This window comes from Coptis chinensis, chromosome 7 (genome assembly GCF_015680905.1).
Source record: "Coptis chinensis isolate HL-2020 chromosome 7, ASM1568090v1, whole genome shotgun sequence".
Classification (NCBI taxonomy): Eukaryota; Viridiplantae; Streptophyta; class Magnoliopsida; order Ranunculales; family Ranunculaceae; genus Coptis; species Coptis chinensis.
Genome location: NC_141462.1, coordinates 96719264 through 96745990, shown reverse-complemented (window position 1 = coordinate 96745990; position 26727 = coordinate 96719264). Strand labels below are relative to the sequence as shown.

Genomic DNA, 26727 nt, shown 5'->3' with positions numbered 1-26727 from the left:
TTTTTATGTTTGTTTTTTTTTTCCTTTTTTGGTATTGGGTATCTGGCATGAGTAATTTTTCCCCATATGTTGTTTGGAAAACTGCCTCAATGCAAGAAACTTATAGTTAAGCGATTGATATGAAAACCACTTTATGTGATAAGCATTGTAAACGAAATTGTTTTGGTTGCTCTTTCGTTCCTCTATTTCATTTTTAGGTTTTCATTGTCTTTAGGCGTTGTCAAACTCTGGTCTATAGCATGTTAAATTTGAATCGTGGGAGGACAAGTGCATTGAATTCTCTCTTTGCATCATTTATTGGTGGCTCGCTTTCTTTGGCATCTAAATCCTTCATCCAATGCAAACTTTATAATGACCAACACCCATAGATTGAAATTGAATGACGCGAGCCCATAGAAACACCCTTTGTTTCCAAGAGTTGTGTGTAACCACTATTGAACCCTTTTTCTTAAGACAGAGCTAACTGTTTTTTAGCCAATGCTTAAAGGTGCATCTAAACTAATTTTTCATGTTTCGCTTTAAAGAGTGGAGTATTTCACATAGTAGTTTGGTGTATCCATTTGTTGACTTTTTAGTAGTTAATTCATTTTATTCAAACACGTATATGTCCATTTTTTTTTTATCTCTTCATCACCTATGGTACGGTGTATAAGTGAATCGAAATTACTGTTTATCACTTTATTTTCCACCTTACAAAACCAGCTTACCGTGATGTGCTTATATTATGAAAAGCAGGGAGGTTAATTGGTGAGGCCTATATAATATAGAGGTTTTACACTCGGAAAAACATAGAAGCAGTGATTGGGTCATCTCATTAACACGAAACTCATTACTTTCCAACTAGCTTGACAGTAGCAAAAATCTAGAATCTGAATCATTACTTTGCCTTTCCAACGGCTCCCTCTTGCTGGTTCTGAAAATGACTAAGAATCTGGTGTGCCTGCGTGTAAACAGAATCAGAATCGCACTTCATTAGTACAAAGAGAAATTACAAGAAACGCTAGACCGACACCGAAATGAGAGGTTCCCGCATATCACCTCTCAATACATGAGCACTTCCATGGATAGCCCAATCAAGTATGCAAAACACTACTATTTATGTGTTGAGAATAAAACTCCTACCAATACACATTGTTCCAGAAACAAAGGTTTCTCTGACATATTATGTTGCAAGCAAGATTATCTTAATAGTTGTCTTTGATAGCTCTATCACCATTTAATATTTGTATATATACGTTATGAAGTTTCATAGTCTACATTTTGATATATTTTTCTGCTAATAAACTCTATTTGTTTATACACTCACATATCAGAGAAAAAGAATACAAAGATTTATATTAAAGTAATGTGGTTAGGGAACATACTTTCTCTTTTGCTCTAGGTGTACCACATTGAGACAATGCAACAAGAGGTGGCATAGCCCCTTCTTGAAGAACTAAGGTACAAAACTTCTGGCTATTAAAGCATAGTTGCAATAGGATAGACGCAAAGCATTTTCCTTTTCATTTGTGATCCTGTTTCTAGGACTTCAACAAGTAATGAGATGCCACCTTCACGAAGTTATTGCTAAAGCCCCGAATTGTTGACTGGTTGGCAAGAAGAACGGCGCATTTGTCAATCATCCCTATGTCGGGATCCATCACTCAATAAGGTGCTTCATCCCTCGCATGAAATATGGATAGATTGAACAAAGTAGTAGCAGCATCTTTCTTCCACCTAAGGGTTCCCGATTCTAGGAGATCAACTAAGGCCTTGACTGCAGCATAACGACCGATCTTCATTTTGTACTCTTCCAACACGAGAGGTGAACAAAGTATGCCATTCTCTTTTGCTCCCCGCATTTTCGACTTAAAACATGGATTAGTGGCTCTATTGCTCCCGTACGCAATCATGTTCTTATTGTTTTCATTAATAGATACGTTCAACAGAGTAGTGACAGCGTGCTCTTGGGTAAGCTTCTCTACTGAATATAGTAATGAAATAAGTGGTGGAATAGCACCGCGAATGAGCAATAATTATCACGATTATCCATATTGTGCTTGGCGAGAAGCCGCAATTGCCGGTTGTGGTTTGTGTGTCAATCGCATTGAACTTTTAGATCCTCTACAAGCTTCTCAACATGGACGGATGTGGTCAAATCATCAAATCCTCGAGTCGAGAAAATGGAAAGAGAGGCTTCTCTAATGGTTACTTCCATATATCGGCGCGGTGATTGTTTTGGAGCTATGATATTTTACGCGGACAACCATGGAGAAAATCCGCCTCTTTACTTGAGAAGAAACTGAACAATTGGATGTGACTTCTCCGAAAAAATTCACTTTCGTGTCCGTGCTTACTTTCGACAAATCTGATTCTTCATGGAAATTCGTTGCAAAGGATGGGGGGGCTGATTCAGTCCTGCTGTGAATATACGACTGCCCTGGGGATGATTGGTCACACTTTGGAATCACCTTGCTATTATCTTCAATACACTTTGATCAGTCGCCAACCTTTTTCTTTTGAGATCAATGTCCAGCTTCCAGAAAGGACCTTGGAGTAGAGTTATTACTATAGAAACAACAACGAAAACTCTCTGCACGGGTGAAATCTTGAGAAGGGACATTAGAAGATATAGGCAAAGGTGAAGCATTGTTTCCATTAGCAGTATCACAACGTCTTATGTTATTGTCTTCGCACCAATTTGCAATTAAATCCTTCACGGTGTAATTGGTAATAAGATGTGCATGTGCAAGATCTTGACGGGTTTTTGGACAAATGGTTAGTCCGTTGTCAACCCACCTTTGGATGAAAGCTCTTTCATAAGTCTGTCCAGATGCCACAATCACAAGGTCCAACATCAGCCCCAGCGACAGTGGGCAGCGAAAATAAGGAGGAATAGGCACGCCATTTGTAGCTGAAAATTGCTCAAGTTTAGCCGTCCAATCCCGAATGTGCGCAATAAGATTCACAATTTGATCAATCGCTTCTAACTCCTTGAGCAGTGATCTTGCTCTCTCCTTTTCCAAGGTCACACTCTCCACCAGCAACTCTTGATTTGAAGTTAAACCAAGTGACTTAGTAATTTTTATTAGAATCTCTGAATGGGGGTGAAAATTTCCTTTTGATCTCTCATAGCTTCTTTTATTAATTCCGATACTCTCTCTTGGTCTGAACATTGAAGTTCCCGCAAAAATCTTTGAAAACAGTCTACCAATAAATTAGCCTGAGCAAGGAAATAATGAGAAAATATGTAGCACAAGTAGATCAACAAGACTTATAAAAGGAAATGCAAACAAGGAAAAAGGCTGGAGGGCTGCAACAAATAATTCATTTGAGATTGAAGTACATATATATTAAGTACCTTCAAGATCAACTAATTATGAAGTGAATGGAGATGATTGCAGCATTATACACAATATGTGACAAATATCTATACAAGACCTCTGGATCTTTATTGCCATTGGCTCACTCCGTAGGACCTGGAGATAACAAAGAAAACTTATCAGGGGGGACACTCTTAAGAATAAGGAAATGGCTTCATTAAAGTTAGACCAACACATTTTCCTAAAAGTTGCGTTCGACTTACCTTTAGTTGAAATCTGCATTAACAATTACTAATAAAACATTTAACGGGTGTTTAACCCATATGTGTATGCTATCTTAGTATACGGGAACAATAGGATGTGCCAAGAATTTCCTTTATTGTTTTGATCATGTAGTAGTTAGATTTCTTATGAGTTTGTTATGTTTTTTCTGTTTTTTTTAAAGGATAATTGTATTAATAAGAAAAAGTTTCATGGTACAATGAATGGATGGTATTGATAGTTATCACTACCACATTAGATACTAAAATCAGTTTACAAATCTTTAAACTCCCGCTGCCGGGATCGAACCGGGGATTATGTTGGTTTGTCCCTACTAGCACAGCACATTATATTATGTTGGTTTGTTGAAAAGTTAAATGTCTTTCTTTTGTATTTTTATTATTGTTTATTATTTATTGGGTTCAATTTCTTGATTTGTCATAAATTGACAACACGAGTTTGATCGAAATATTTTTTTGCCATTACAGATTACCATAAGGACGGAAAGGCTTGGGAACTTGGAAAGTGGAAAGGCTATATATTTATCAATAAGGTGGTATTTAATTGTTAAACGAGAAGGGAAAAAAAACTTGCATCACAAATTGACTCAAAACAGAAATTTTCTTACCATATTTTTTCGCTTGGATGCATCAGAAATTTTGAAGCAGAATCTTATGTAAGAGGGGAATATTTGTGATCCTTTAGATCGTACAAAGAATTTCTACTTTGTCCTTTGAAGAACACGTAGGTAAACATATATATGATACGATCTCGATCATAGTTTTGGACTCCATATAAATATGGATATTTATTTCTTGATGAATTATAAGTATCCATACTGAATGTGGTAGAATTCACTTGGGATTGACAAAATGCTGGTATAGTATAGGTAACCTAATTGTTTCATAGTGTGGTGATGACCACCTATTCCAAACTTAAGGACAAATTGAATATCTCTGACACAATAATAATTTTAAAACATTGTATCCGACTACAATTAGTAAAATATTTTCTTCAAATATTTTCACCCCAATAATATAACACAAACATGCAATACCAGCTATCATATTACATGGTACTAGCTTTCAATCACGTGCATCGCACGTGCCCTCTACTAGTACATATAATTGGTCTAAATATAATATTATTAAGGGGTTAAAACTACAGTTTTTGGCTCTTATCAGTTCCTGAACACCACACCTCCAGTTTGCTTGCGCGAAACAAAAGCAGAGCGACCTACAGTTTTAGATCGTTTCATGGCCCTCGTGTCAGAAGAAACAGCCTTCCGCTTACCTAGATCGCGTGAACGGCGTGGCAAGAATTTAATCTCCTCCAAGATGAGCAAAGAGGTCTCCCTCATCCCTCCCATTGGAGGGACCAAAGAGTTAAAATCATCACCATCTGCCCTCGACATTCTACACTCCGTTGACAGCACAACATCAGCAAAAGAAGCGTACTAAGCCTACATATCACAAAGAAGAGAAATAGAAAGAAATCGGAGCAAACCTGAAATGCTAGAGAACTTGGACAAGAGCTTCGACGAGAGCTTTGGCAAGAACTTTGGCAACTAGCTTGAAGAAAGTGACGCACACTACCCCTACAACCTCACACAAAAGGTCTTTTAAGGTAAATCGTTTCTTCCCAAGACATACCATAAATACACCGAAACCCTAACTAATGTGCCACACGACCCACCATCTTTTCAAATTCCACTACACTAGGCGGTTACTATTCCTGGTTACAAAGTTTCCCCTCCTCACACGTGCCAAGCATGTGCACAATCCTCTCTCAATAGAATTCGACAACATGCAGCACACTCTCTATGAGCAGGACGCTCTCTCGAGCTAACCAGCTACATCGCCTCACCACTTCTCACTAGTCGAAACCTACAACGTTAAGACGCGACCTAGAGAAAAACGCTCTACAAAGAGCAACATCACCACTCGAGCTCAAAGGCTGCATAGCCTAGACACTTCTTACCAGTTAGAACACACAACGCTATATACGTGCAAAAAAATCAGGCAAGATACATGCAAAGCATCAAGAAAAAGAGCAAGAAAAGTAAACATGCATTTCATAAATATAAAAGAGTGAACTGCATGAACAAACTCAGGAAACCAATTCTCTGTAATTACCGAACTGCCACTCAAGTGGAAACCAGTTCGTTGCAAAATAAAGTAGATAATAAAGGCAAACTGCCCAGGTAATCCCAGGTTATCAGCTCTTAATGTATAGGGTCATAGGCCATACAACAATAAATAAATACGAACTACCCAGGCAAGCTCAGGAAACTAGTTCTATTGTATCAGAACAACCAGTCACAGATAATTGATATCATGCCATAAGCTGCAAAGCATCTCTCTTTCTGCAGCCCCAGTGACTCCTCCAAGAACACCTGGAGTTGAAGAGCATAAGCCTTGTAGACTGAAGAGAGATGATGTTTGATGTTGATGGGGAACGGGAAAGAACAACTGCATATCCATCATCCATGTAATCTGTTCCGTCGGGGAATAGTTGCCAAAGTAAGCTACCACCACCACTGCCACCTTTACTCGTGGAGTCCAATAAGGTCTTATATACCGTGCTAATGAGTGTGTCTCTAAATGAGGAATTATAACCATTGTCTTTTGTAGACACTCCGAATTCAGCAAAGATGATTGGCATCCCAAGTGTCTTCTCAGCATCATCAATGTGGGCTTGCATCCATGACTTCACGAATTGAATGTGAGTGTCCGAGACCGTTTCAGAAATCCTGCATAGGCAGTTCCATTTCCAATTAGTTAGGAATTAAGAGAAACAAGCCGAAAGACTTCAAGATCTAAATATACTTTGCCCAAACAATGAAAAAATGTAAAACAATGATGTGTGTAGGTCTGTATGTATTTAATAAAAAAATAACTTAATTGAAGTTGTGATTTGTGAATACTTGGACAGAACTGAAAAGCATACTGACTCTTAATCCTTTTATAGGAAATCTCTTTAAGAAGTTGCAAGAAGACAAATAGAATATATGCATGCTTCACCAAATCCTTCTCCACTTCCCTAGGCTTTAGGTACTCAAACAAAATGATTACTTGCAATTGGTTTAGATATTTGGATTTCTTTCAGTAACAATATCAACCTTTCTATCTACTAACAAAGATGAAGCTACATTCGTATTTATTTACGTATCTGCGTGTAACAACTGCAACTACTGATGATACAATTACAGTATATGGTCATAATGTTCTGAATACTCACCACGAGTCTGCATATATGTGAACAGAAGCAAAATCAACACCAAGAGCTTGATGGTTCCTTACAAAATCTGTTCCGACTTGTTGTGCATATGTGTTTGGATTGAACTGAACTCTGTTAGAAGTTGAAGGACCATAAAATCCTTCTAATCCAATCTCCAGCAGGTGCTTCTGATCAATACTTTTCACATGTACTGCCATTTCCTGTATCCAAGCCTGAAATAACATGAAATATATGCCAATTAATTCAGAAGAATTATGTCCATTTGATATAAGTAATATAAACTTAAGTTTCTATGTGAACAGAGTTATTGGTAAAAAATCTGGAGAAATCTAAAAAGGCTTAGGAAAGAGCCAAACCTGCAACTTATCTCCCGTTGGATCCGAAGTACATCGTGGCTCGTTCATCAACTCCCAAGCGAAAATTGTTGGGTCATCCTTGTAAGTAACGTTTGTGTACGTATTAACCCTAGTAAGAATTGTCTGTATTGGATCCAACAGAGAGGGTGGGAAACACCACGCAATCAGTGTCAAGGACTTGATTGTTACCAGATTAAAATCACTCAAGTTTACATATATGTAACATTATGACATCTAAGTGAGTCCTCCTTATGAAGTAGCTTAATCAATAAGTGGAATGTATTGCCCGTGGTGATTTAGTTGAATCAAATCCCACTTTATAATCTAAGAAGAAACTTGCCTTGACATGATTTTTGTAGTAGCTTTTGAGAGTCGGATGGGAGAAGAAATCATCATCAGAAGTAAGATTCAGCCCTGAGGCGTTTCCCCATTTCACATATTGCGGTTTGCCACCATAAGCTTCCCAGTTGTTAGTTAATGACAATATAAGCCTGATCTTGTATTTCTTAGCCTCACTCACCACAAAGTCCAAAGCCTGTAAATTTATCGCAAAAACTTTAGTTACCATGATAAATGAGATATCAACGAATCAGATTCTTTTAGTTTATCCCCTAACACGATATCCTAAGAAACTGTACTGTATAAGGTCCAAAAAAAGAGAGATTATCAGACACGTAGTCTCAGGCCAACCTTCAAAGCCAATTGTGGCCAAATGCCATGAACAGCTTCGGTATCAGCTCAGATTTGAGCATTTATCTGGGGAAATATGAGGTGAAAGTGAAGTTTGATCTGACTAAGCTGTAAGTAACTCAAATCTAAAATCATGGCCATATGCAGCAGCTTATGGCCTCGTCCGGCCTAGCTCTCACCAGGCTAAGTGGAGTAACCAAAGGCGGATTGGCATATTTCATTTTACCAGTTTCCTAGTCTCATAGTATCAGGTTATACATTTGGAATAATGCTCTCCTTAATTGTTCATAATTATCACCTGCTATAAGCAAAAAAATCGCTTGGATATGGGTGCAGGGTTTGTCCCTTTCTATTATATGTGCATGGACAAGAGATTGCAAGAGTACCTTGAATACATCTTCATCGTAAACTGAGGGTGATTTCTGAAGCGCTTTCCATCCTCCGTCGTTAAAAGCCCAAGTACGACATACAGTCAGACCCACTATAGAAGCTTGTTTGAATACCTGACTCACCTTGTCTCTTGTAGATTGATCCACAGCGAACACCATCAACCAATATGTATTGAAGCCATTGACATAAAATGGTCGATCGTTAATCACAAATTGGTTCCCTTTCTTTTGCACCATCCCCCATTCCTCATCACCAAACTCACGCATATCATATATCCTAAAATCAACAAAACATTAACTAATAAAGATTATGAGTATATATTTACACTTAAAACAAGATCAACTGTTCCCTGGTCCATCTAAATACAATAGGCTCATTGAGAGAGACACTACATCAGCTAATACCTGACAAGTTTATGTCCTAAATGAGAGGCGTGAGGTGTCAACTCTTTAGCTAATACAGTGTGTCTCATCAAGGACCACCATCTATATATCCATAGAGACAGAGCTACAGAAGTAAAAGGGGATCCGCTGATCCATGCTCATTTACAAACTCGAATACAAGGAGAAAACTGAAGTCGTAGTGAATACCCGTGATTTTCCAGCATATGTGAGAAGGGATCTCCTGCTGTATCCACCACTGTTTCCAATTGCCCCTCATCCGCAATACAACCAAGTTCATCAGAGCTTGATTTTCTAACAAAAAACAAGATGACCAACACAAAGGGAAGGGCTACGAATCCAAATGTAGTGACAACTTTCGTTTTTCTATTGTGGATATCCATGCTCACATACTAACAAGTGCCACCCAAAACTATGCCACATTTTTCTTGAACTACAGAATAACAATATAAATAGGTACAGTGAAGTAAGAATTGAGTAGTGTAGAGGGAACTGAGCCCTATCTTGGAAGCAAAGACAATATTTAAAGATTTGATGATAATGAGTTTTCTAGTCCTCTTGACAAGCAAAGAAACAAATGAGTAAAAGGGCAGGGAACAATACCCCATATCCACTACCACTACAGGGATTAGGTAGGGCCGTTAAGTTCCAAACATCTTGGGCAGTAAGTTAACACTAATCATCATAATTATACATTAATACAACAATGGCAAGTTAGCATCATCCATTGGATGCAATAACTCATAGCTTACTTAAAAGCATACTTGAAAACTAAACAAGATACGAGTTTGATCTTGTGCAGAAATAGTGATTAGTCAAAATATAATGACATATTGACGTGCAATAATAGTGAGAAAAGAGTTAGTTATTACCTGAGATGGGGTGAGTAAGAATCCATACATAGAATAAAGGTGTCCTTAAAGTGTTGGAAATGGAAGCAGGGGAAGGTGTAATTAAGAAACAAGAAAAGGAACTTCAGTGTTGTGTCTTTACTTGGGTAATGATGCCACGTCCTAGTGTTGAGAAATTAGACATAGAAACTTTCGTTGTCGTGATAAATTACTGGACAAACTATACAAAGCTACCAAAACTGCTCAGCGTCTCCACTTCGACTTTACAATCAAAGTGTTCGTGTTACGCTTGGGTTCAGGAAAACGGTTCTCAAACTGACAAACTATTCTGGGTTCTCAAACTGACAAACTGACATCTACAATTGGTTTGGGTCAAGAACTCACGAAGCAAAACTCCCTCAAAAATGTGTGAACACTCAGAAAATGCTTGAAGACGTGTCATTTGCAGTTTTGCACCAAGAAACCACTTCAAAATCCCCATACATATTACACTTCATCTTTTATGTGACATACGGACCATTCAAAACATACTTTCATCAACAGTGTCATTTTTCCAATCCTACATTTGGCCTCTACTTATGATGAATCAGAATCTATATTTAAAGATAATCAACCAGAGATCGCTAACTGTACCAACGCATTGATAGCTAGCAAACTATCTGAATACTGTATCACTAAGTATCAGTACTCCTAAGTCGTAATATAGCAACTAATTTTCTTCACCTCATAAACCATTTGCCAATAATTTGCTTAACCAGCAAAACAGCCTGCCTATGAAGAAACAAACAATTCAAATAAACACTTTTGCAAGACGCAATCAAATGTACTATCCGAAAGAGTAAGGTATATGTATGTCTAAATATCAGTGTGGTGGTGACAAGGATGTAGACCATGCAAGTGCGTAATTGTCGACAACAAATTATCACATCAAAAAACTTGACTTCGACATAATCATCAAAATAGTTGTTCTTATTATAGGTTCTATAAAGGTACAAGTCAAAATGCAATCTACTGCTTTGTTAAAACAAAATCCAACATCCCAGTACTTCAAATACAACTCTTGTGTCATCAAAGTAACCCAGTAAAGAGACTGGCAAACAGAGGACACTCAGGTTATGTAACAGCCTTACGACGGCCAACGCGGGCAAGAAAACCAGCCTTGATTGGTGCAACTGATCGTCCAGAACCACACTGCAAACAATAAAAGAAAACAAAAAAACAGGGAAAATTAGTAAAGGATGTGTTTGTAATAATAAAACATGCAGCATCCAACCAGAACTTAGATGACAGTTCCAAATCCCAGACAACTGAATAAAGCAGATAAAAATTCTGTATAAACAAATCATCATGGAGAGAATCAAACAATGTATGTGAAGGTACAGTTCATCATAGATACACAAGTAACAAGTTTAACAGTATAAGACAAAGTCGACAAGGCACTTCACACCACCTTAATTGTGGACAAGGCACCTCAAATCCAATAACAAATGAGTATCATCTCTAGTAAGCTATTTCCTAAAGTTGTGGACAATTTAAAGGAAGACAGATGAAAATCTCTGTCAACTAATGTCATCATCAGAGAAAAGAAAGTCTGTATTCAAAAGGCCTCAGAATATGTCGCAGATGTTTATCATCATTAAGAGAATCAAACAATGTAGGCAAAGTGCAGTTCTTCATGGGCCTCAAGACAAAACAAAAATGTTAAATTACCAAAGAAACCCTATTAAAACACAACCCTAAAAAAATGTCAACTGAATAAAGCCTTTAAGACTTTATATGTTGCAAAAGAAGATAGATGGTTCCAGAGCTAAAGCAGATAAAAATTTTGTATAAACAAAAGCATCAGAATATGTTGCAGGTTCTTCTCATATCATCAAGAGAATCAAACAATGTATAGGCAAATATGCAGTTCGTCAAAGACCTCTACATGAAAATTAAGAGATTACAAAATGAAGAGACAATTTGTAACACCTTGATTATGAACAAAGCACCTCAAATCCATAACAAATGAGCAATATATATTTCTTATAAGCTACTTCCTATGAGTTGTGGACAATCCAAAGAAGTCAGCTAACAGTTCTGTCAACCGAAGTACTCAGATAAAAGAAGTTCGTACAAACAAAGGCCTCAGAATATGTCGCAGATTGTTATCATCATTGAGAGAATCAAACAATGTCGGCAAATGTGCTGTTCATCATAGACCTTTATGTAAAATACAAGAATAAGACTACTGACAAGTTGAAGAGACAATTTGTACCACCTAGATTGTGGACAAAACACCTCAAATCCATAACAAATGTATATCTCTAATAAGCTGCCTTTTATATATTGTGAAAAGTCCAAAAGAAGTCAGATGACAATTCCAAATCTCTGTCAACTGAAGTACTGAGATCCAAGAAGTATGTTCAAACAAAGGCCTCAGAATATGTCGCAGATTGCTATCATCATTGAGAGAATCAAACAATGTAGGCAAATGTGCAGTTCTTCATGGGCCTCAACACAAAACAAAAATGTTAAATTACCAAAGAAACCCTATTAAAACACAACCCTAAAAAAATGTCAACTGAATAAAGCCTTTAAGACTTTATATGTTGCAAAAGAAGATAGATGGTTCCAGAGCTAAAGCAGATAAAAATTTTGTATAAACAAAAGCATCAGAATATGTTGCAGGTTCTTCTCATATCATCAAGAGAATCAAACAATGTATAGGCAAATATGCAGTTCGTCAAAGACCTCTACATGAAAATTAAGAGATTACAAAATGAAGAGACAATTTGTAACACCTTGATTATGAACAAAGTTCAAATCCATAACAAATGAGCAATATATATTTCTTATAAGCTACTTCCTATGAGTTGTGGACAAAAGCTAACAGTTCTGTCAAGTACTCAGATAAAAGAAGTTCGTACAAACAAAGGCCTCAGAATGTCGCAGATTGTTATCATCATTGAGAGAATCAAACAATGTCGGCAAATGTGCTGTTCATCATAGACCTTTATGTAAAATACGAGAATAAGACTACTGATAAGTTGAAAAGACAATTTGTACCACCTAGATTGTGGACAAAGCACCTCAAATCCATAACAAATGTATATCTCTAATAAGCTGCCTTTTATATATTGTGAAAAGTCCAAAAGAAGTCAGATGACAATTCCAAATCTCTGTCAACTGAAGTACTGAGATCCAAGAAGTATGTTCAAACAAAGGCCTCAGAATATGTCGCAGATTGCTATCATCATTGAGAGAATCAAACAATGTAGGCAAATGTGCAGTTCATCATAGACCTCTACATGAAAAAAATAAGTATATAAGACTGTAAGGTGAAAAGGCAGTTTGTACCACCTTTGATTGTGGACATAGCACCTTGAATCCATATAAAAATGATATTACTAATAAACTACTTCCTAAAATTGTGGGGAATCAAAAAGAAGACACTACAGATGACTGTTCTAAAGCTTTGCCAACTGAAGCAAGCAGATTTAAAAGTGTATAAACAAAGGCCTCAGAGAATGTCACAGATTCTTATCATCATTGAAATATTCAAACAATGTAGGCAAATGTGCAGTTCATCATGAGCCCCTAGAGAAGAAACATCTATAAAATTACCAACTCTATCCAAAGAGATAATGCTAAAACTCAATCACACATTATTTTGACTCAAAATGTCATCTCTTCCGTGCTAATATGTGCTTCAATGCTCCACAAATTTAAAATTCATAGTTAGACTAGCACTCTTCAGTTCAGAAGAACAAAATCTGCATGAGAGAGAGAGAGAGAGAGATGTGATTACCTGCTCACATCTCAAAAAGAACAGACGATTCTCCTTGGAAAGTATTGTGTCCGGACTTTTGCAACCATTGCAGATAACATATTCATCTGCAAGCACAGAGAGAATAGCAATTACATAAAAGCATGTCAAGAGTATAAATATGCTTCAAGTGATTCATAGTTCATGCACAGTGGACACTGCCAACTTGCACAGGATACAAGATAAGAAAATCCCAAAATTAAGGACACATGTGCTGCGGTTATAGTTGCAGCGAATCAGATGATCTCACAAAGGCAAACGCAAATGCAGACAGTGTGGTGCTTAGTAAAGTACTTACTGATATATCGACGCAATATCCCTTCAAAATTTTTAGGAGCAAATCTTCCTTTGACAACTAGTCGCTGTTGACCATCAAGAGATCCACTTGTTCCCATTTCAGCTAGCAAAAAATTCATGACATGCTCCGGCTGCCTATGCATCCTGAATATTAAAAGAAAGTGTAAGGCGTAGAAGATAAAATGGCATAACTTAATAATTCAAGAAACACAATGAGGCACACGCTCGTTAGCATATCTAAAACAGTGAACTGTAGATTCACACAAAGAGGGAGTCATTTTTTTTCATCTTTTTTTGTTGTTGTTGGTGGTGGTGGTGGGAGGGGTTTTAACCCAATAATATATAAAGGTGTTACACCCAACATTAAACAACACGCATAGGAATGACGTAACAATAAGATGTAAATATAATATACCCACAATAAGCAGCAATGTTCAAAACAGAAACTTTGTCATGGAACTGGTTTAGCCCAAGCTTGCCAAATTACTACCAAAAAAGGTATAGTATTCTCATTTCTTTCATGGGAAAACATGTATTCCATGTGACAACAGACATCAGTTTCAAGAGGGGGAAGATGATAAAGCTTCTCGGTTTGGTTGTTTATAGGTCAAGAAACCAATATCACCTTTTCTCTGGTATAATTCCTTTAATTTTATCTTCCAGCGCTTATGCACCACAAAACGGATACCCAATTTTAAGTTACTTGATCACAATGTGTCTGAAATTATGAAATGGGTAATCATTCGATAAGAACTACTTGTACAAACTGGTTTACAATCCAACCTAATGGTTACAATTTCTTCCACGTTCTAAAATAATTCCAACCTAATGGTTACAATTTCTTCCACGTTCTAAAATAATTCCAACCTAATGGTTACAATTTCTTCCACGTTCTAAAATAATTCCAACGCCACCTAAGACCACGTAATTCAATAGACTTTGTATACGAGTCAATCCATGATGGGTCACTAACATTTTTTGTAACATGATGTGGCCATGTGGGGAATACATATATATCACTATTAAGACACACGATCTACCAATACAATAACAGTTCAAACCCATAACTTAAAGTGTGTTCATACACACATTACTAACGGAATCAGTGTGCAGTGAACTGAAGTGACCAAACTGACAAACAAAATGATAAATCAAAATCCAGTGAAAGTTCAGTTCAACATACGTCTTGCATAGATCCATAAAATTCACAAACACCGTCTTTTTGGTGCCTTCACGAAGTACTTGGGGAGGCCTCATCACTGTCCTACGTCTATCTCCTGCAAGCTCTGGATTGTTCTCACGCAGGATGTTGAATACTCTGCCTAGAAGCTGACAGAAAATTGAAACGTCAGCTTTTAGCCTTTTAATATACCAAAACTTGATAAACAAGCTATATTTCTTCCACAGGAACATAATAAGAGTAACATAAAGAAAAATGTTAACAACGAAAAAATTATGAAACCCTACGCCACCTTGAAAAAACATACAGATAACTGTGTAGTTAGAAATACATTTTTACACAGATAGAATTATGTAAATTCCAATATATAATTATTATTATTTTTTTACCACTAAAAAAATATTTAAAAAATCATTCTGGAACCCATTATATCAAAAACAGGACAAAGGACATCACACTGATGAAATTCTTAGAGCAGAGTACATGTCTGACACCTTCTCCAATTCAGATGGTAAAGTTGGTACAGTTTACTACCCAAAAAAACACTAAATTTTGCCAAAATGTCAGACAAAAAACATACCTCTTCGTACTGATAATCACGGTCACTTCCTTCCCAAGGATACCCTTGTTGTAGCATGATTCCTTCTCCTTCTTCATTGTCTTCAATTTGATCTAAAAGATGAATAAACAGTTACAAAGTGATACAGACCAAGGCCTATAAATATACAAACAAATAAAACATTAACAATTATAAGCTAATACAAGATATAGATAATTTATTTTGTGAAGCATAAATATCTGACCATCAAGATCTTCTTTGCCATCTCCATTCTCGTCGCTCATAAAATCAGTCTCCACCTACAAGAGTATGATGGCAATTAAACTCACAACCGGAAATACTTGTAAAACACAAACATATATATAATAATCAGTTTAGATAAAATGAAAGACTGTTTGTGTGTGTAACTTACAAGTTTCTTCTTTTTCTTCCTCAAACCAGCAAACACGATTTCAACACCATCGGATACTGCAAATGCAGAAAAAAAGTCATCAAATATGAATATAGCAAGCAATAAAGATTTTATTAAGGTTGAATCCTTAATAAAACATAACTCTATCTTCTATGTAGCTGTGAAGTACAAATGTCCAGAGCATACTCTACATTTTACAACTTGAATCCTTCTTTATAAGACTAAAATTAACATGTAAAGTGAAGTACAAATGTAAACCACCAGCTCAAAGCCATTCCATGGAGGTTTCTCTATAGCTTTTTGACCACGATATAAAATTGCAATATTATTAAAAATATAAATATATATATTATGGAATCAATCCTTTCAATGTAGCATTACAAAATAACAAGTTCACAGTACAGTAAAAAGCATGTATAAATATAGACATTGCGGAACACAATTATACCTGACAGGCTTTCTGTTTTGTCGGTCAATTTATCGACAGATTCATCTGCAGGATCCTGTATCAGAACCTTCTTCTTCTTCTTCTTCTTTGTAGGATCAAAAGAAGCAAGCTACAATAAAATGAATTGGTAAAAAATATTTTAGTAATATGTTTACAAATGAGTGAATCAATACAACACCTAATTGTATTATTCAATCAATATAGTTTCTTACTTCAGAAGCCTCGTCCTTAATAACATCAACAACGGGAGTTTCTTCAGCCATGATTATTACTGCACCAAAACATGAAAAGTCGTAAATAAAACCAAATAACTCAATCAATAAATGGATGGATAAAATTTTTACCTTGGAGATCTAATTTATCGGCGGTTGTAGTTTTTATGATGTTTTTTTTTTCCTTTTTTTTTAGTTTCTGTTTTGAGTGTGAGGTGTTGTTTTTTTTGATATTCCAATCTAGGGTTATCAATTTTTTATATAGTGTTGGTCCATGGGCCTTGGGCTTTTAGGTCCACACTCTTTTCTAATTAATTCATGGCCTTTTTGTTGAATTAATTAAAATGAGAATAAAGAGTAATAAAAACCATAGCTTTGCTACCATCATCATTTCTACTCAAGTGGGTGTAGTTGTGTAGTTGTCTTATCCCCTTTTATTGGAGAGGGATAGAGACACATTCTTATGTACACTTTATAGCCACATTTTTCACATACAAATTAATTAAGGGTTGGTTTTTTGTGGAGATGATCTCCCCCCATCATTCTCACAATTTTCCACTATTTTATCACAATTTTCTACGTAGGCTTTGTAAGGGACATATCACCAGTCACTTGATGTGCACAAGGACCACATGCAGCGACTCCTTTGACATGACTCGACTTCAGACATACGGATATTGTAGTCTGTATGTAGTTACTCACCTACATTTGGTTATTGTATTCAGGTACGCATTGACATGCGTTGAGGATGTTGGATGATTCCAGTGGGGAGAACTGAATAGAGCACTTTTAGAGTGGTAGGATTTCTGCATATGTTTTTTGTAGTCCCAAATTTTATAACAGCTTGTGAAAGCTAAAGAATTTGAATAAAGTCGAAAATGGCGAAAAAATAAAAAAACTTTAGCATATTATGTATTCGAGTATTCGAATTTGCTAAGCAGAAATAGTTTGAAAAGAATATCTAATGCTCGAACCAAACTACTACACTGGTAGTTCCATTCTTGCATGAAAGAATCCAAGTTTCTGTCAACAATATGGACTCGGAAGCCTATAAGCCTATTTCATCTTTAGGAAAGGACAAGATTTCAAATGCAGCACAGCAAACAGAAACAACAAAAATGACCATATTATTACAGAAACAAATTCTCTTGTTTTGGAGGGAAAAAGGATAAAAGTTTGACAAATACTTTTGTCTACAGCTCGCAAGCATAGTTGGTTTGTCATGAGACAGTGCCCACATGTTGAATCACAAACCCGTAAATTTTCCGTTTAACATTTTCAATTTTTTCAGTCAACATTTCCTCCCTTTTTTCTCCAACACGATCCAACCAGGTATTAATCCGCTTCAAGTTTGACAGAACTGCTGCGATAGGGCCATGTTCTTGATGATGGACTATCCCATCACCATCGATTGAGTTAATATCAAAGATGCTAAACCCTGCAACCAGTATCTCCTCGACAAATCGTAGAAACCACAATTGCATCTCTGATTGTAAATATCTAGCGAGCTCCAATGCTTCTTTGATAGCACTAACACTTGTCAATGACCCAGCAACATGATTAGATGCAGATACCTGAACTTTAGAATGGTTTGTGCCAATAGCTTGTCGCTTGGAAACACTCGTTCGTGGAGGCGATGGAAGGATAATATCTTGCTCCAATGCTTCATTTGCATGCTTTTCAACACTCTGAATCTTAGGAGAGTTGATATCTTGACAATTTAGGAGAGAGATAATATCAAGATCTGTAGCCAAAACAGCATAGAGAAATGGATTTTGAACGCTCAGTTGGGACACTGTCAGCTCTGTCAGAATTGCGGATGGAAGCAAGAGACTCGACTACAGCTACTGATTTCATGGCCAGTTCGTATAGTGAAAGATATCTGTCAATGGTTACTAAAGGATTTCCAGCCTTGGATGAAGAGCATAGATCGGAAAACATGCTGACAGTAAATAGTTTGAATTAATTTCAAAGGCAACAAGAATTACTGTAAAACGAATTGATAAATTATATGCTATACGACAAATAGTGTCGTACTAGGCATTCAACTGCTTACGTTAAACTTCTTATAATAGACTCAGTAGCAGCAGCTTCTTCCAAAGCCTCAGCAGCAGCTGTGGATGCAATAACTCGTCTTTTCAGAGCTTCCTGCATTAAGTTGGTAGCAAGCAATGGTTGATTAAGCAAAAATAGAATTTGCTTCAGTATTTAACATGTCACAATCAATAGGAATGCTAGTGAGACAGCATATATCGAACTAGCAAGTTGAGTTGCCTGCTAGCATTCCTTGACAAACGACAATAGGGAGATACACACCTTTCCAAGCCTTGCAAGGTTAGCAGAAACAGCATCCAGAGGGATACTGCCATCTGTCCATTTTCGTTCATGAACTGTGATTCTTGGAGATGCACGGTTAGACTTTTCAGGGGCAGAATACCCTTCAGCCTTACAATTAGTAGACTTTATTTTCTCAGTTGTTGGGGCATCGTCCTGATTGCGCTGTCCTGTATGGGCATCACTCAAACGCCTGGCTAATGCAGTCTGGAAAATAGAATTAACAAAGTTAATACAGTTCCTCGGAGGTATTCTGGCTGAACCAGCAGTCCTTAACGATCTTGTTTCCTCTAAATAATTTATGTAGGGATCATCGGCTGTGCTTGAAGATCTTGCACACTATGTGGTGGGTACAAAACAAGCTTGCACAATGAGGTTTCTCCCTTCAAAAATAAAATACCACACAACAGGCAAGTTTCTTCACTACATATCCTCAGTAGCATTTTGGTGACATATCAGAGTAAACTTATTAACTTTATTAGCAATTCCATGATATATCAAAATAAACCTAATATCCCTATTGTTTTTTTTTTCCTACAGTAAGCTAAGAATTACATTATAAAGAGTTACAAGGTTTTTGGCAGTGCAAGTATGCACTCCCAAGTCAGGTAAACCTCTGGTGTACATTATATTGAACCTCCCATTTATAAATCCATGGGTCATCACCATGTGTTCTATGTCCTTATTAGCAGTTTTATAAAAGAGTTCAAGGCTTTTGGCAGTGCAAGTATGCACTACCAAATCAAGTAAACCTCTAGTATACATGATATGGAAGCTCCCACTTATAAACCCATGGTGGTCTCATCACCATGTGTTCTATATCCTTATTAGCAGCTTTATATCCTTATTGCACAATGTAGCCTCTAGTCAAATACAAACTACAAGTCATGTAAACCAAATGTAGTTGCGAGTACTGTTCGTCCACTGGACAACAGGCCAAGTCCAGCTTAGTAAACTGTATGGACATTACTACTTCCCAGCGTAATATAAAGCTCCGTTTCATGGATTAATCAGTGGAGAAACTGAGTTCACCATCTCAAAGACAATATCACACACATGAATTATCCCTAATAATGCTACACATATTTAGTAAATCAATATATAAGTAGCAGAAAATACCTGAGTTCTCAGTATGGCTTGCATATCTGTTCTATTTTTTGAAACCGCCTTTTCCTTCTGTTCTACTGATTCTGAAATCCCCTGCGATTGTTGGTCATCCCAGCTCTTCCTCATGGTCTTATTAGCAGACCCAACTAATGCTTCCGAAACCTTTGAAATCCCTGCAGCTATAGTAGCCATTTTCTTCTTACTAGCAGAATCAGCAACAATCGGCGAAACTCTCAAACCCCCTGACAGCCTTCTACCTGGAGAAATAGAACCCCTCCTAGCATTGGGTGAAGCCTGCTTTCTTCCATTGGGTGAAGGTTGCCGATATCTTGAAGGCACAATGATTGCAGGCTCTCTTGATGTCTTCCTATTCTCTTCTTTCGCCGTAACCAAACTTGGAACCACACATTTAGATGGGACCGGAGACGAAGACCTTGAACTAGCCTTGCTTGCTGGCAAAGGCTCTATTTCAACAACAGCCACATTCTTCCTCCCAACTGAAATAGACCTCGGTTGCTTCGCCGAGGCTGGAGAAGAAAAGCGCTTAGGTTTGTCCGGTTTCCTTTCAACTGGAACATTGTCCTTTGCAGCAAGTGCCGGTCTAATCCTCTCCTTGTCCACTCTGGGGTCATCCTTAACTTGTTGTTGGTTCTTCTTGTTGCCAGTAATGTAAGCAGCAATGGGATCAAGAGAAGGGTCAGAATTATCAGAAACAGGTTGAATCACAAACCCACGCTTAGAAGGCGAAATACGAGCAATAAGAGGGTCAGGACTTCCTACAAACGGATGTCGACCAGCAACAGGACGAATGCCAGACACACGAGGAACAGGTGAATCGAAATCAAGACGGTCGACATACGCAAACTGACCGAGTTGCAATCTATTAGTCAAAATGAGATCGTTGTCGCGGTCGGAAAGCGAGACGTAAGTGGAATTAGAAGAGTCAGAAAGCTGGACATAGAAACCATGGTTGGGCCAGAGTTCTCGTCCGGCGAGAGCAGGAACAATGCCAATGATTTGGAGTAAGACGGAGCGATGTTCGCCTGCCACTTTGGTATCGGAATTCATGGATTGGAGGAGTTTGAGTAGTATACCTGGTGTGAGTGAAGCCATTTTTTTTTTTCTTCTCTTGGCTTCACTGAGCTTAGATTTGTTTTTTGAGGAACAACAAATGGGTAACGTTCGTAACGGAATCTATCTATGTATTAACGGCTCTCTATTTGAATTTTGAATTTTGGCTCTCTCTCTCTCTCTTTTGGGTCCACAAAAGTTTGAACTACCAACAAGGATATCCAATTCATAGCCCACTCAAATCAGCCCAAAACCCAAAGGGCATTAAAACCATTCGTAGGTTACGACTTACTAGAATCCTAGTGGAGTAACAACTAAGAACCATTTTATTCGGTGATTTAGTCGGGCACTTATCAAATTGTATTGGGCAGCCTCTGGCCCAAGTCCGACAACTAAGTATAATAACAATAGCTCAATATACCCCCTGCTGGCCTGCCCCCAACTCAACACATACTGGCTACTATTTTTTTCAAACCTTTTTAGTCGGTATCATCTCTCTCGCTAGAACCCCAAACAAAATAAATAAATAAATAAAACTTCGAGTTTTATGTCGTGTTAATATTTCAAGTGTTGAGTTGTGAATCAACAATGAGAATTGAAGTTGGCGACTTCACCCAATTCGAGTCATGTCCCGTTTGAGTATATACTCAAACTTGATTTGAGTATATACTTTAAGTGTTGGGTTGATTAGGTTGATTAAATTTGATTGGGTATAAGATTGAGTTGATTAAACTTGATTGGGGTGGAAGATTGGGTTGACTAAACTTGAGTTCGAGTTTGCCCAAACTTGATGAAGTTGTTTTCGAGTTTAGGTTGATTAAGTGGAAGTTGATTTTTAAAATGAACATCATGACAAATAAACCGAATTTTTTAAGTCCAAACGACCCATCCATGTTGTCCTGGAGATTGCCCAAACGACCCCGCCATATTGTCTAGCTAAAAACCAAAAATTTTGTCTCAACCGACACGCGCAAACCACTTGAGTGTACACTCAAATTACATGGTGAGGTCATTTGAGTGTACATTCAAACAACATGATGAGGTCGTTTGAGTGTACAGTCGACATGGATAAACTGTTTGAGTATATACTCAAACGACATGGTGAGACTGTTTGAGTGTACACTCAAACTTGTAAAAAAAAATTGGGGGGAGGGGGGAGTTGCCCAATCCAATTTGATGAGTGCCTAGGACCCTTTTATTTTGGTGGTTTCTAAGGGTTTTGGTTCCGGTTCTTAAATAGGCCAGAAGAAGTGAGGAACCTTACCCAAAATCACTACAAATAGAGGGTACACCGGGTTTGTTCTCTGTTTCGGTTCTTTCTTGTATTTTATTAATTATAAATTCGTGAATGAAAAAAAACGCGGTGATGCACATTTTAATTTTATAATATTGACATAAATAAGTTTTACATTTAATCATATGTATGTGGAAGAAAATCACTAACCTTGCTACTTATTACTTTTAAAATATTCAACGTGTTAAGTGCTAGAATAATAAATATAATACTATCAATCAAAACAGAATGTCATTTGAATGTGAAAAGTTTTTATACACTTTAGATCTATATTTTTTATCCTAAAAGTATATATGGTTCAGATTTTGAAAAGAAGAACCACTAGATTTATGTTATAAATGGCATGTTTTTTTATTACCCACTTCCAAAAGATTTTCAAGTACACAAACCATAACCTTGTTTTTTTTCGAGTACACAAAAGATTTTGCTACTTATTTTTTGTTGTATTGCGTGGACAAAGTTGATCATGATTGATAAATAAAGTTGGAGAACATATATCCCAAGATGTATATCATTTATAAATAGAATGAAACACATGTAACTATTATTATCATTACTGACATTCAACTTTACATTTTATCGTTAGATCACAATCTCTATTCTAGTAGTTGTTCCCTTTTAATTATGTTACATTGTTACTTGAGAGACATGAAACTGAAAAATTCTACATTCTATGTTTATTTGTTATAAACATCCATACCTACCTTCGCCAATAATTTTATTGTTGCTAAAATTAACAGTGACATCTAATAGATATTGTAGAGAAAAAATCTTTTGAATTGGTCTCTAGACGAACTATTGGATTCCTTTTTATGTGAGAGATGTAAATGGGTTACCACATCCACACTAGTAGTACAAACTACAAAGTATAATTTTTCAGTTTAATTAGTTGTTAACTTGGGATAACAAAGATATATTATTGTGGTTCCCAATGACGCCACGCTACAAAACAAATTGCAAATGCAACAAACAGTAATAGTAAACCAGAAGTCACTCATAAACACAAATGGGTGCAATGAGTTAGAGTAACGTTTGTAACATCTATTTTATTTGAAATTTGAAATTTGAAATTCAATTAGATGATGATCTCGGGTGAGATCACCTTTGCATTGCCCTCATTAGTTTGATCTTGGGTCTACAAGCCAAAAACTAGTCTTGTCCTAAATTTCGAACTAAAAACGGGCTGTCAATGATCCGAATGGCTAGCAACCAGCCCAATAAGTTTCCGCTTAATGGATCTCACTCCTTTATAACATTTCTTCTCCCTCCATGAAACTTGAGGGTGGAATCTCTTATATATTATTAAACCCTCACACACACACGTACTTTCTTTTTCACAAAGCTAGATTGAAAGTATTATGCATTCGATTTTGACCCCACTTTTAATATGGTATTGAGCATTTGACTCCTCTATGTTTGTTTATTTGATTTTAGTCATAGTTTTGTTAGTTGACTAAGTCAACTTTAACACCATGTTTTTTCTTTTGTTCCAAAATTACCCTTCACGTGATTTGCACGTACAACTCTAGTAAATAGTAGTTTCGTTATATTTCGAGTAGGCATTTTAGTATAATTTTGTTTCGTTGAATTCAATTTAAATTAACATTTGGCAAGTATGTAAAGTAAAAAATTAAAACTAGTGGCTTGGATGTTGGTTATTACATATCACCACGAGAAAATTGGTGGAGATCAAATTCGAGAAAATAAAATAGGTTATTTTCTCAAACCGGTAGTCCACTCCAAAACTCTACTTCTCTTCAACTCACTTTCTCATAAACTTGTGTTTTAGTCGAACAAAAGATCCGCCTGCCTCCAATACTGTAAAAACAAAATTCTTTACAAAAAAGATGGCGCATATGAAATCTTTTTGCTCATATATGAGTATTTCCATGAGATTCCTATTACCTTTTATAGAGATGAAACAAATAAAATTTATTCAAATGCATTTACTCAAATTGGTACGTGAGGAGAGAAAAACTATGAGAAAACATTCAAGCCCTTTGTTTGACTATTTTTCTCAAAAAAATTATTTCCTCATTTTAGACCCACACGAAGAGGTTGTATTACTTTGGAATAATCTAGAGGAGTGCCATTGAAACAACAACAACCAAGTATTATTCTTGTAACAAAATTTAAAAAGTGTTTTGAACAGCCCATTCTATTACTGCCGACCTTGATAAATAATTATTTAGTGAAATGAATTATATGTTTACAACCTTAAAAAAATCAACTATGTTGGATCGGACTTCTAATCGACTCTAGCTTTACTTAAGTTACAACACAAAATAGTGTATCCTATTATTTAAGGTTTGTGTTATATCATGGGTACCATTGCCTATAATTGAGATAGGTGTAGCATTCACATGCTATTGTTCAGTTGGGGTAGATATTTAATGTAGGATTTGTGATTTATGAAAGACGGTGAGGTTGTTCTTGTTGGGTTGGGTTGGTTTTCGCTCCACATTCCACAATATATATTCAATACTTGAATGATTCAGTCGAAAGACATCCATTGTTTTACTTGTGTTTGCCATTTTTAGTTCCATCAACAAAATTCGGCAGATTAATAAAGTGGAGGGCACACATAGTTTGTTAATTGGCTATTACAATTTAGACAACAACTTTGGACTTAACTTTCAAATCCACTTATTTTTTTCTCTCTATTTATAAAATCCACGTGGCATTGCGTTAGGCTACCTTTGTTTCCGACTTCAACATATTATTGTAATTTTTCTGTTGCTATGGAACACAAGTCAAGGTTATGGGTTTGTCATTATACAAACTAAGTAAATGAGTTAACCTAAGCATTATAACCTTAATTTGTTGGATATGTTATTCCGTTTGCAACCTACTTGAGAATAGCTAATGAAGTAGTTAATTTTTTCGCAAAACAAGTTTGTGTACTTGCATGTCCTTAGGGAAAGGTGTTGTGCGAAAACGTAGGAGTAAGCTTGTTGTTGATAGTAATTTAATTGAATACTTTATAAGGCGTTGTTGATACAATTTTGCTACAAGGGGTCATTATGGAACTGTTTTGGTCGAGTTTAAGAGAGACTCGCTTGCTTTTAATAATGCAATATCATTTAAAAAGTATTTTGAAGCAAATTAACTTGGTCGCTCATATTGGCTGGTACTTAGTGTGGGTCAGCAAGTAGATGTTGTAGGCACTAAGCAACAGTTCAATTTAGATTTTACAGCGAAGAACATGTTTGCAATCTTGAACTAAATATGTTCAAACATTTCAAGGAGTTGAAAGAATAGCCTAAGCGAATAACTATGGAATGCAACACCACCTTGCATACCACGCTCGTTTAGCGTGCATATTTGCTAGTGTATTTAAATCATCATACTGTAAAATGCTTGCTCAGGTAATGTGATTGAATATTAACTGATTATTTTTAATTAAATTAAAATTGTACAACACTTAGTCACTTACAACCCTTTTAGAGTTTTAGCAATTAAGTTAATGGGCCTAGCTTGGATCAAAGTATTCTCAAGAATTGGTTCCAAACGGCATCTACATTTGCAAAGACTGAAACAGCGCTATTGCATGCCTCCCTCCAAGGCTCCAAGGTGACACTTTCAAATTGATTTTGTCTTGCTAGCTCTGTAGCATATTCAACTCCGAGATATCTCAAGTTCTCAACCCTTACATGGAAATTAATTTTTATATTACAAAATTATTGCAGATACTTTGTTAAAATGTCATTCTCAGAGCATTCCCAAGGTAGATATGGTGGGAATGTGACAATATTCATCTCTTTATGGTTCAAAACCTTTGCCCAATGCAAGGGTAAATATGGTGGTGACTATTTTCCCAAGTCAAAACGAGGGTGAAACCTTCAACTGAGATAGTGGTTAAGTTGTGAATTTCGGACGGGATGTTGGATTCCGTATGGATTACAAAACTCATCAGACGAAATTAAACATCCTGTCCGACTGGAAGAAGGTGAAAGTGGATTGTTTTGCGTTTGTTGATATTAGACTCACCAGATGGGATGTTTCATTCTATCTCGTTATAAAATACTAACATCCCATCTCGATCAAAAAGCCTCAAGACGAAATCCAACATCCCGTCCAAGATTATTTTTTGCCTTTACATTGGGCTTTTCACCAAAACGATGGAAAAAAGGAAAATACTACCTACGTAGAGGTGAATAATAGTGGGTTGCATTGGAAAGTGCTCTAGCTAGTATGGTTGGGATATATTTCATTCACCAATTACTAGTACATAAAATGGTCACCAACTTCCTTGGGCCTAAAGTCTATTGGGCAACTCACTCAATTTAGCCCAATTCCCAATAGGCCCATGGAATAAATATAACTAGTCTTTTTCTTCATCATCGTACCAAAAATGGCCATCTCTGCAACACTAGCCATGGACGGAAGAAGAAACTTTCTTTGGTTCAACATTTCGCATCCCATTATTATTATTGTTCTTTTAGGGAGGCCATTTTTTGAACTAAAGATTTTTTCTTTACTCCTTTTTTATCTCTTTAGGGAGTGGGGGTCTC

At 36.6% G+C, this 26727-nt stretch overlaps 3 protein-coding genes, 6 non-coding genes and 1 pseudogene across 11 annotated transcripts; all 10 read right to left on the bottom strand.

Moving 5' to 3' along the window:
- Positions 1 to 757: 757 nt before the first annotated feature.
- Positions 758 to 4977, bottom strand: LOC147490350 (U-box domain-containing protein 3-like; annotated as a pseudogene).
- A 636-nt stretch (positions 4978 to 5613) lies between these two features.
- Positions 5614 to 10140, bottom strand: MAN6 (Glycosyl hydrolase superfamily protein). 3 transcript variants are annotated; one of them, XM_086572810.1, is made up of 7 exons: positions 9838 to 10140; positions 9580 to 9779; positions 8236 to 8536; positions 7500 to 7694; positions 7160 to 7282; positions 6804 to 7015; positions 5614 to 6315 (listed from the first exon to the last, which is right to left on the bottom strand). In XM_086572810.1, the coding sequence occupies exons 3-7, from the start codon at positions 8503 to 8505 to the stop codon at positions 5898 to 5900; spliced, it is 1218 nt and encodes a 405-aa protein (XP_086428936.1). In that variant the 5' UTR covers positions 8506 to 8536; positions 9580 to 9779; positions 9838 to 10140; the 3' UTR covers positions 5614 to 5897. The 3 variants fall into 3 exon arrangements, with proteins under 3 accessions (XP_086428936.1, XP_086428934.1, XP_086428935.1); XM_086572808.1 differs by lacking the exon at positions 9838 to 10140 and adding an exon at positions 8830 to 9073 and having other exon boundaries at positions 8236 to 8515; positions 9513 to 9622; XM_086572809.1 differs by lacking the exon at positions 9838 to 10140 and having other exon boundaries at positions 8236 to 8515; positions 9513 to 9782.
- A 273-nt stretch (positions 10141 to 10413) lies between these two features.
- Positions 10414 to 16816, bottom strand: LOC147490342 (eukaryotic translation initiation factor 2 subunit beta-like). Its single transcript, XM_086572811.1, has 10 exons — positions 16540 to 16816; positions 16408 to 16466; positions 16196 to 16304; positions 15748 to 15803; positions 15580 to 15634; positions 15357 to 15448; positions 14780 to 14925; positions 13598 to 13740; positions 13282 to 13367; positions 10414 to 10682 (listed from the first exon to the last, which is right to left on the bottom strand). Exons 2-10 carry the CDS (start codon positions 16456 to 16458, stop codon positions 10605 to 10607), a joined length of 816 nt encoding a protein of 271 aa, XP_086428937.1. The 5' UTR covers positions 16459 to 16466; positions 16540 to 16816; the 3' UTR covers positions 10414 to 10604.
- LOC147490348 (small nucleolar RNA SNORD34) lies at positions 11092 to 11176 on the bottom strand. The gene has a single exon (XR_015203336.1). It is a non-coding gene; the product is annotated as a small nucleolar RNA SNORD34 (small nucleolar RNA).
- Positions 11612 to 11697, bottom strand: LOC147490347 (small nucleolar RNA SNORD34). The gene has a single exon (XR_015203338.1). It is a non-coding gene; the product is annotated as a small nucleolar RNA SNORD34 (small nucleolar RNA).
- On the bottom strand, positions 11903 to 11988 carry LOC147490346 (small nucleolar RNA SNORD34). The gene has a single exon (XR_015203340.1). It is a non-coding gene; the product is annotated as a small nucleolar RNA SNORD34 (small nucleolar RNA).
- On the bottom strand, positions 12405 to 12488 carry LOC147490345 (small nucleolar RNA SNORD34). Its single transcript, XR_015203334.1, has one exon. It is a non-coding gene; the product is annotated as a small nucleolar RNA SNORD34 (small nucleolar RNA).
- LOC147490344 (small nucleolar RNA SNORD34) lies at positions 12694 to 12779 on the bottom strand. The gene has a single exon (XR_015203335.1). It is a non-coding gene; the product is annotated as a small nucleolar RNA SNORD34 (small nucleolar RNA).
- LOC147490343 (small nucleolar RNA SNORD34) lies at positions 12987 to 13072 on the bottom strand. The gene has a single exon (XR_015203337.1). It is a non-coding gene; the product is annotated as a small nucleolar RNA SNORD34 (small nucleolar RNA).
- A 699-nt stretch (positions 16817 to 17515) lies between the features above and the next one.
- On the bottom strand, positions 17516 to 21009 carry LOC147490341 (protein CORTICAL MICROTUBULE DISORDERING 3-like). The gene is given in 5 exon segments (XM_086573045.1): positions 17516 to 18168; positions 18170 to 18349; positions 18464 to 18555; positions 18724 to 18948; positions 19861 to 21009. Coding segments are annotated over 5 exon segments (2139 nt in total). The 5' UTR covers positions 20962 to 21009; the 3' UTR covers positions 17516 to 17627.
- Positions 21010 to 26727: the final 5718 nt, after the last annotated feature.

Excerpts from the sequence above, each read along its gene's own strand:
- MAN6 (XM_086572808.1), bottom strand. The coding sequence starts at position 9,023 with ATGGATATCCACAATAGAAAAACGAAAGTTGTCACTACATTTGGATTC. Across the intron at positions 7,695-8,235 it reads ACGATGAAGATGTATTCAAG|GCTTTGGACTTTGTGGTGAG; the intron begins GTACTCTTGCAA and ends ATAAATTTACAG. Across the intron at positions 6,316-6,803 it reads CACATATATGCAGACTCGTG|GATTTCTGAAACGGTCTCGG; the intron begins GTGAGTATTCAG and ends CTGCCTATGCAG.
- LOC147490342 (XM_086572811.1), bottom strand. The coding sequence starts at position 16,458 with ATGGCTGAAGAAACTCCCGTTGTTGATGTTATTAAGGACGAGGCTTCT. Across the intron at positions 16,305-16,407 it reads TTAAGGACGAGGCTTCTGAA|CTTGCTTCTTTTGATCCTAC; the intron begins GTAAGAAACTAT and ends ATTTTATTGTAG. Across the intron at positions 14,926-15,356 it reads GTGATTATCAGTACGAAGAG|CTTCTAGGCAGAGTATTCAA; the intron begins GTATGTTTTTTG and ends ATTTTCTGTCAG.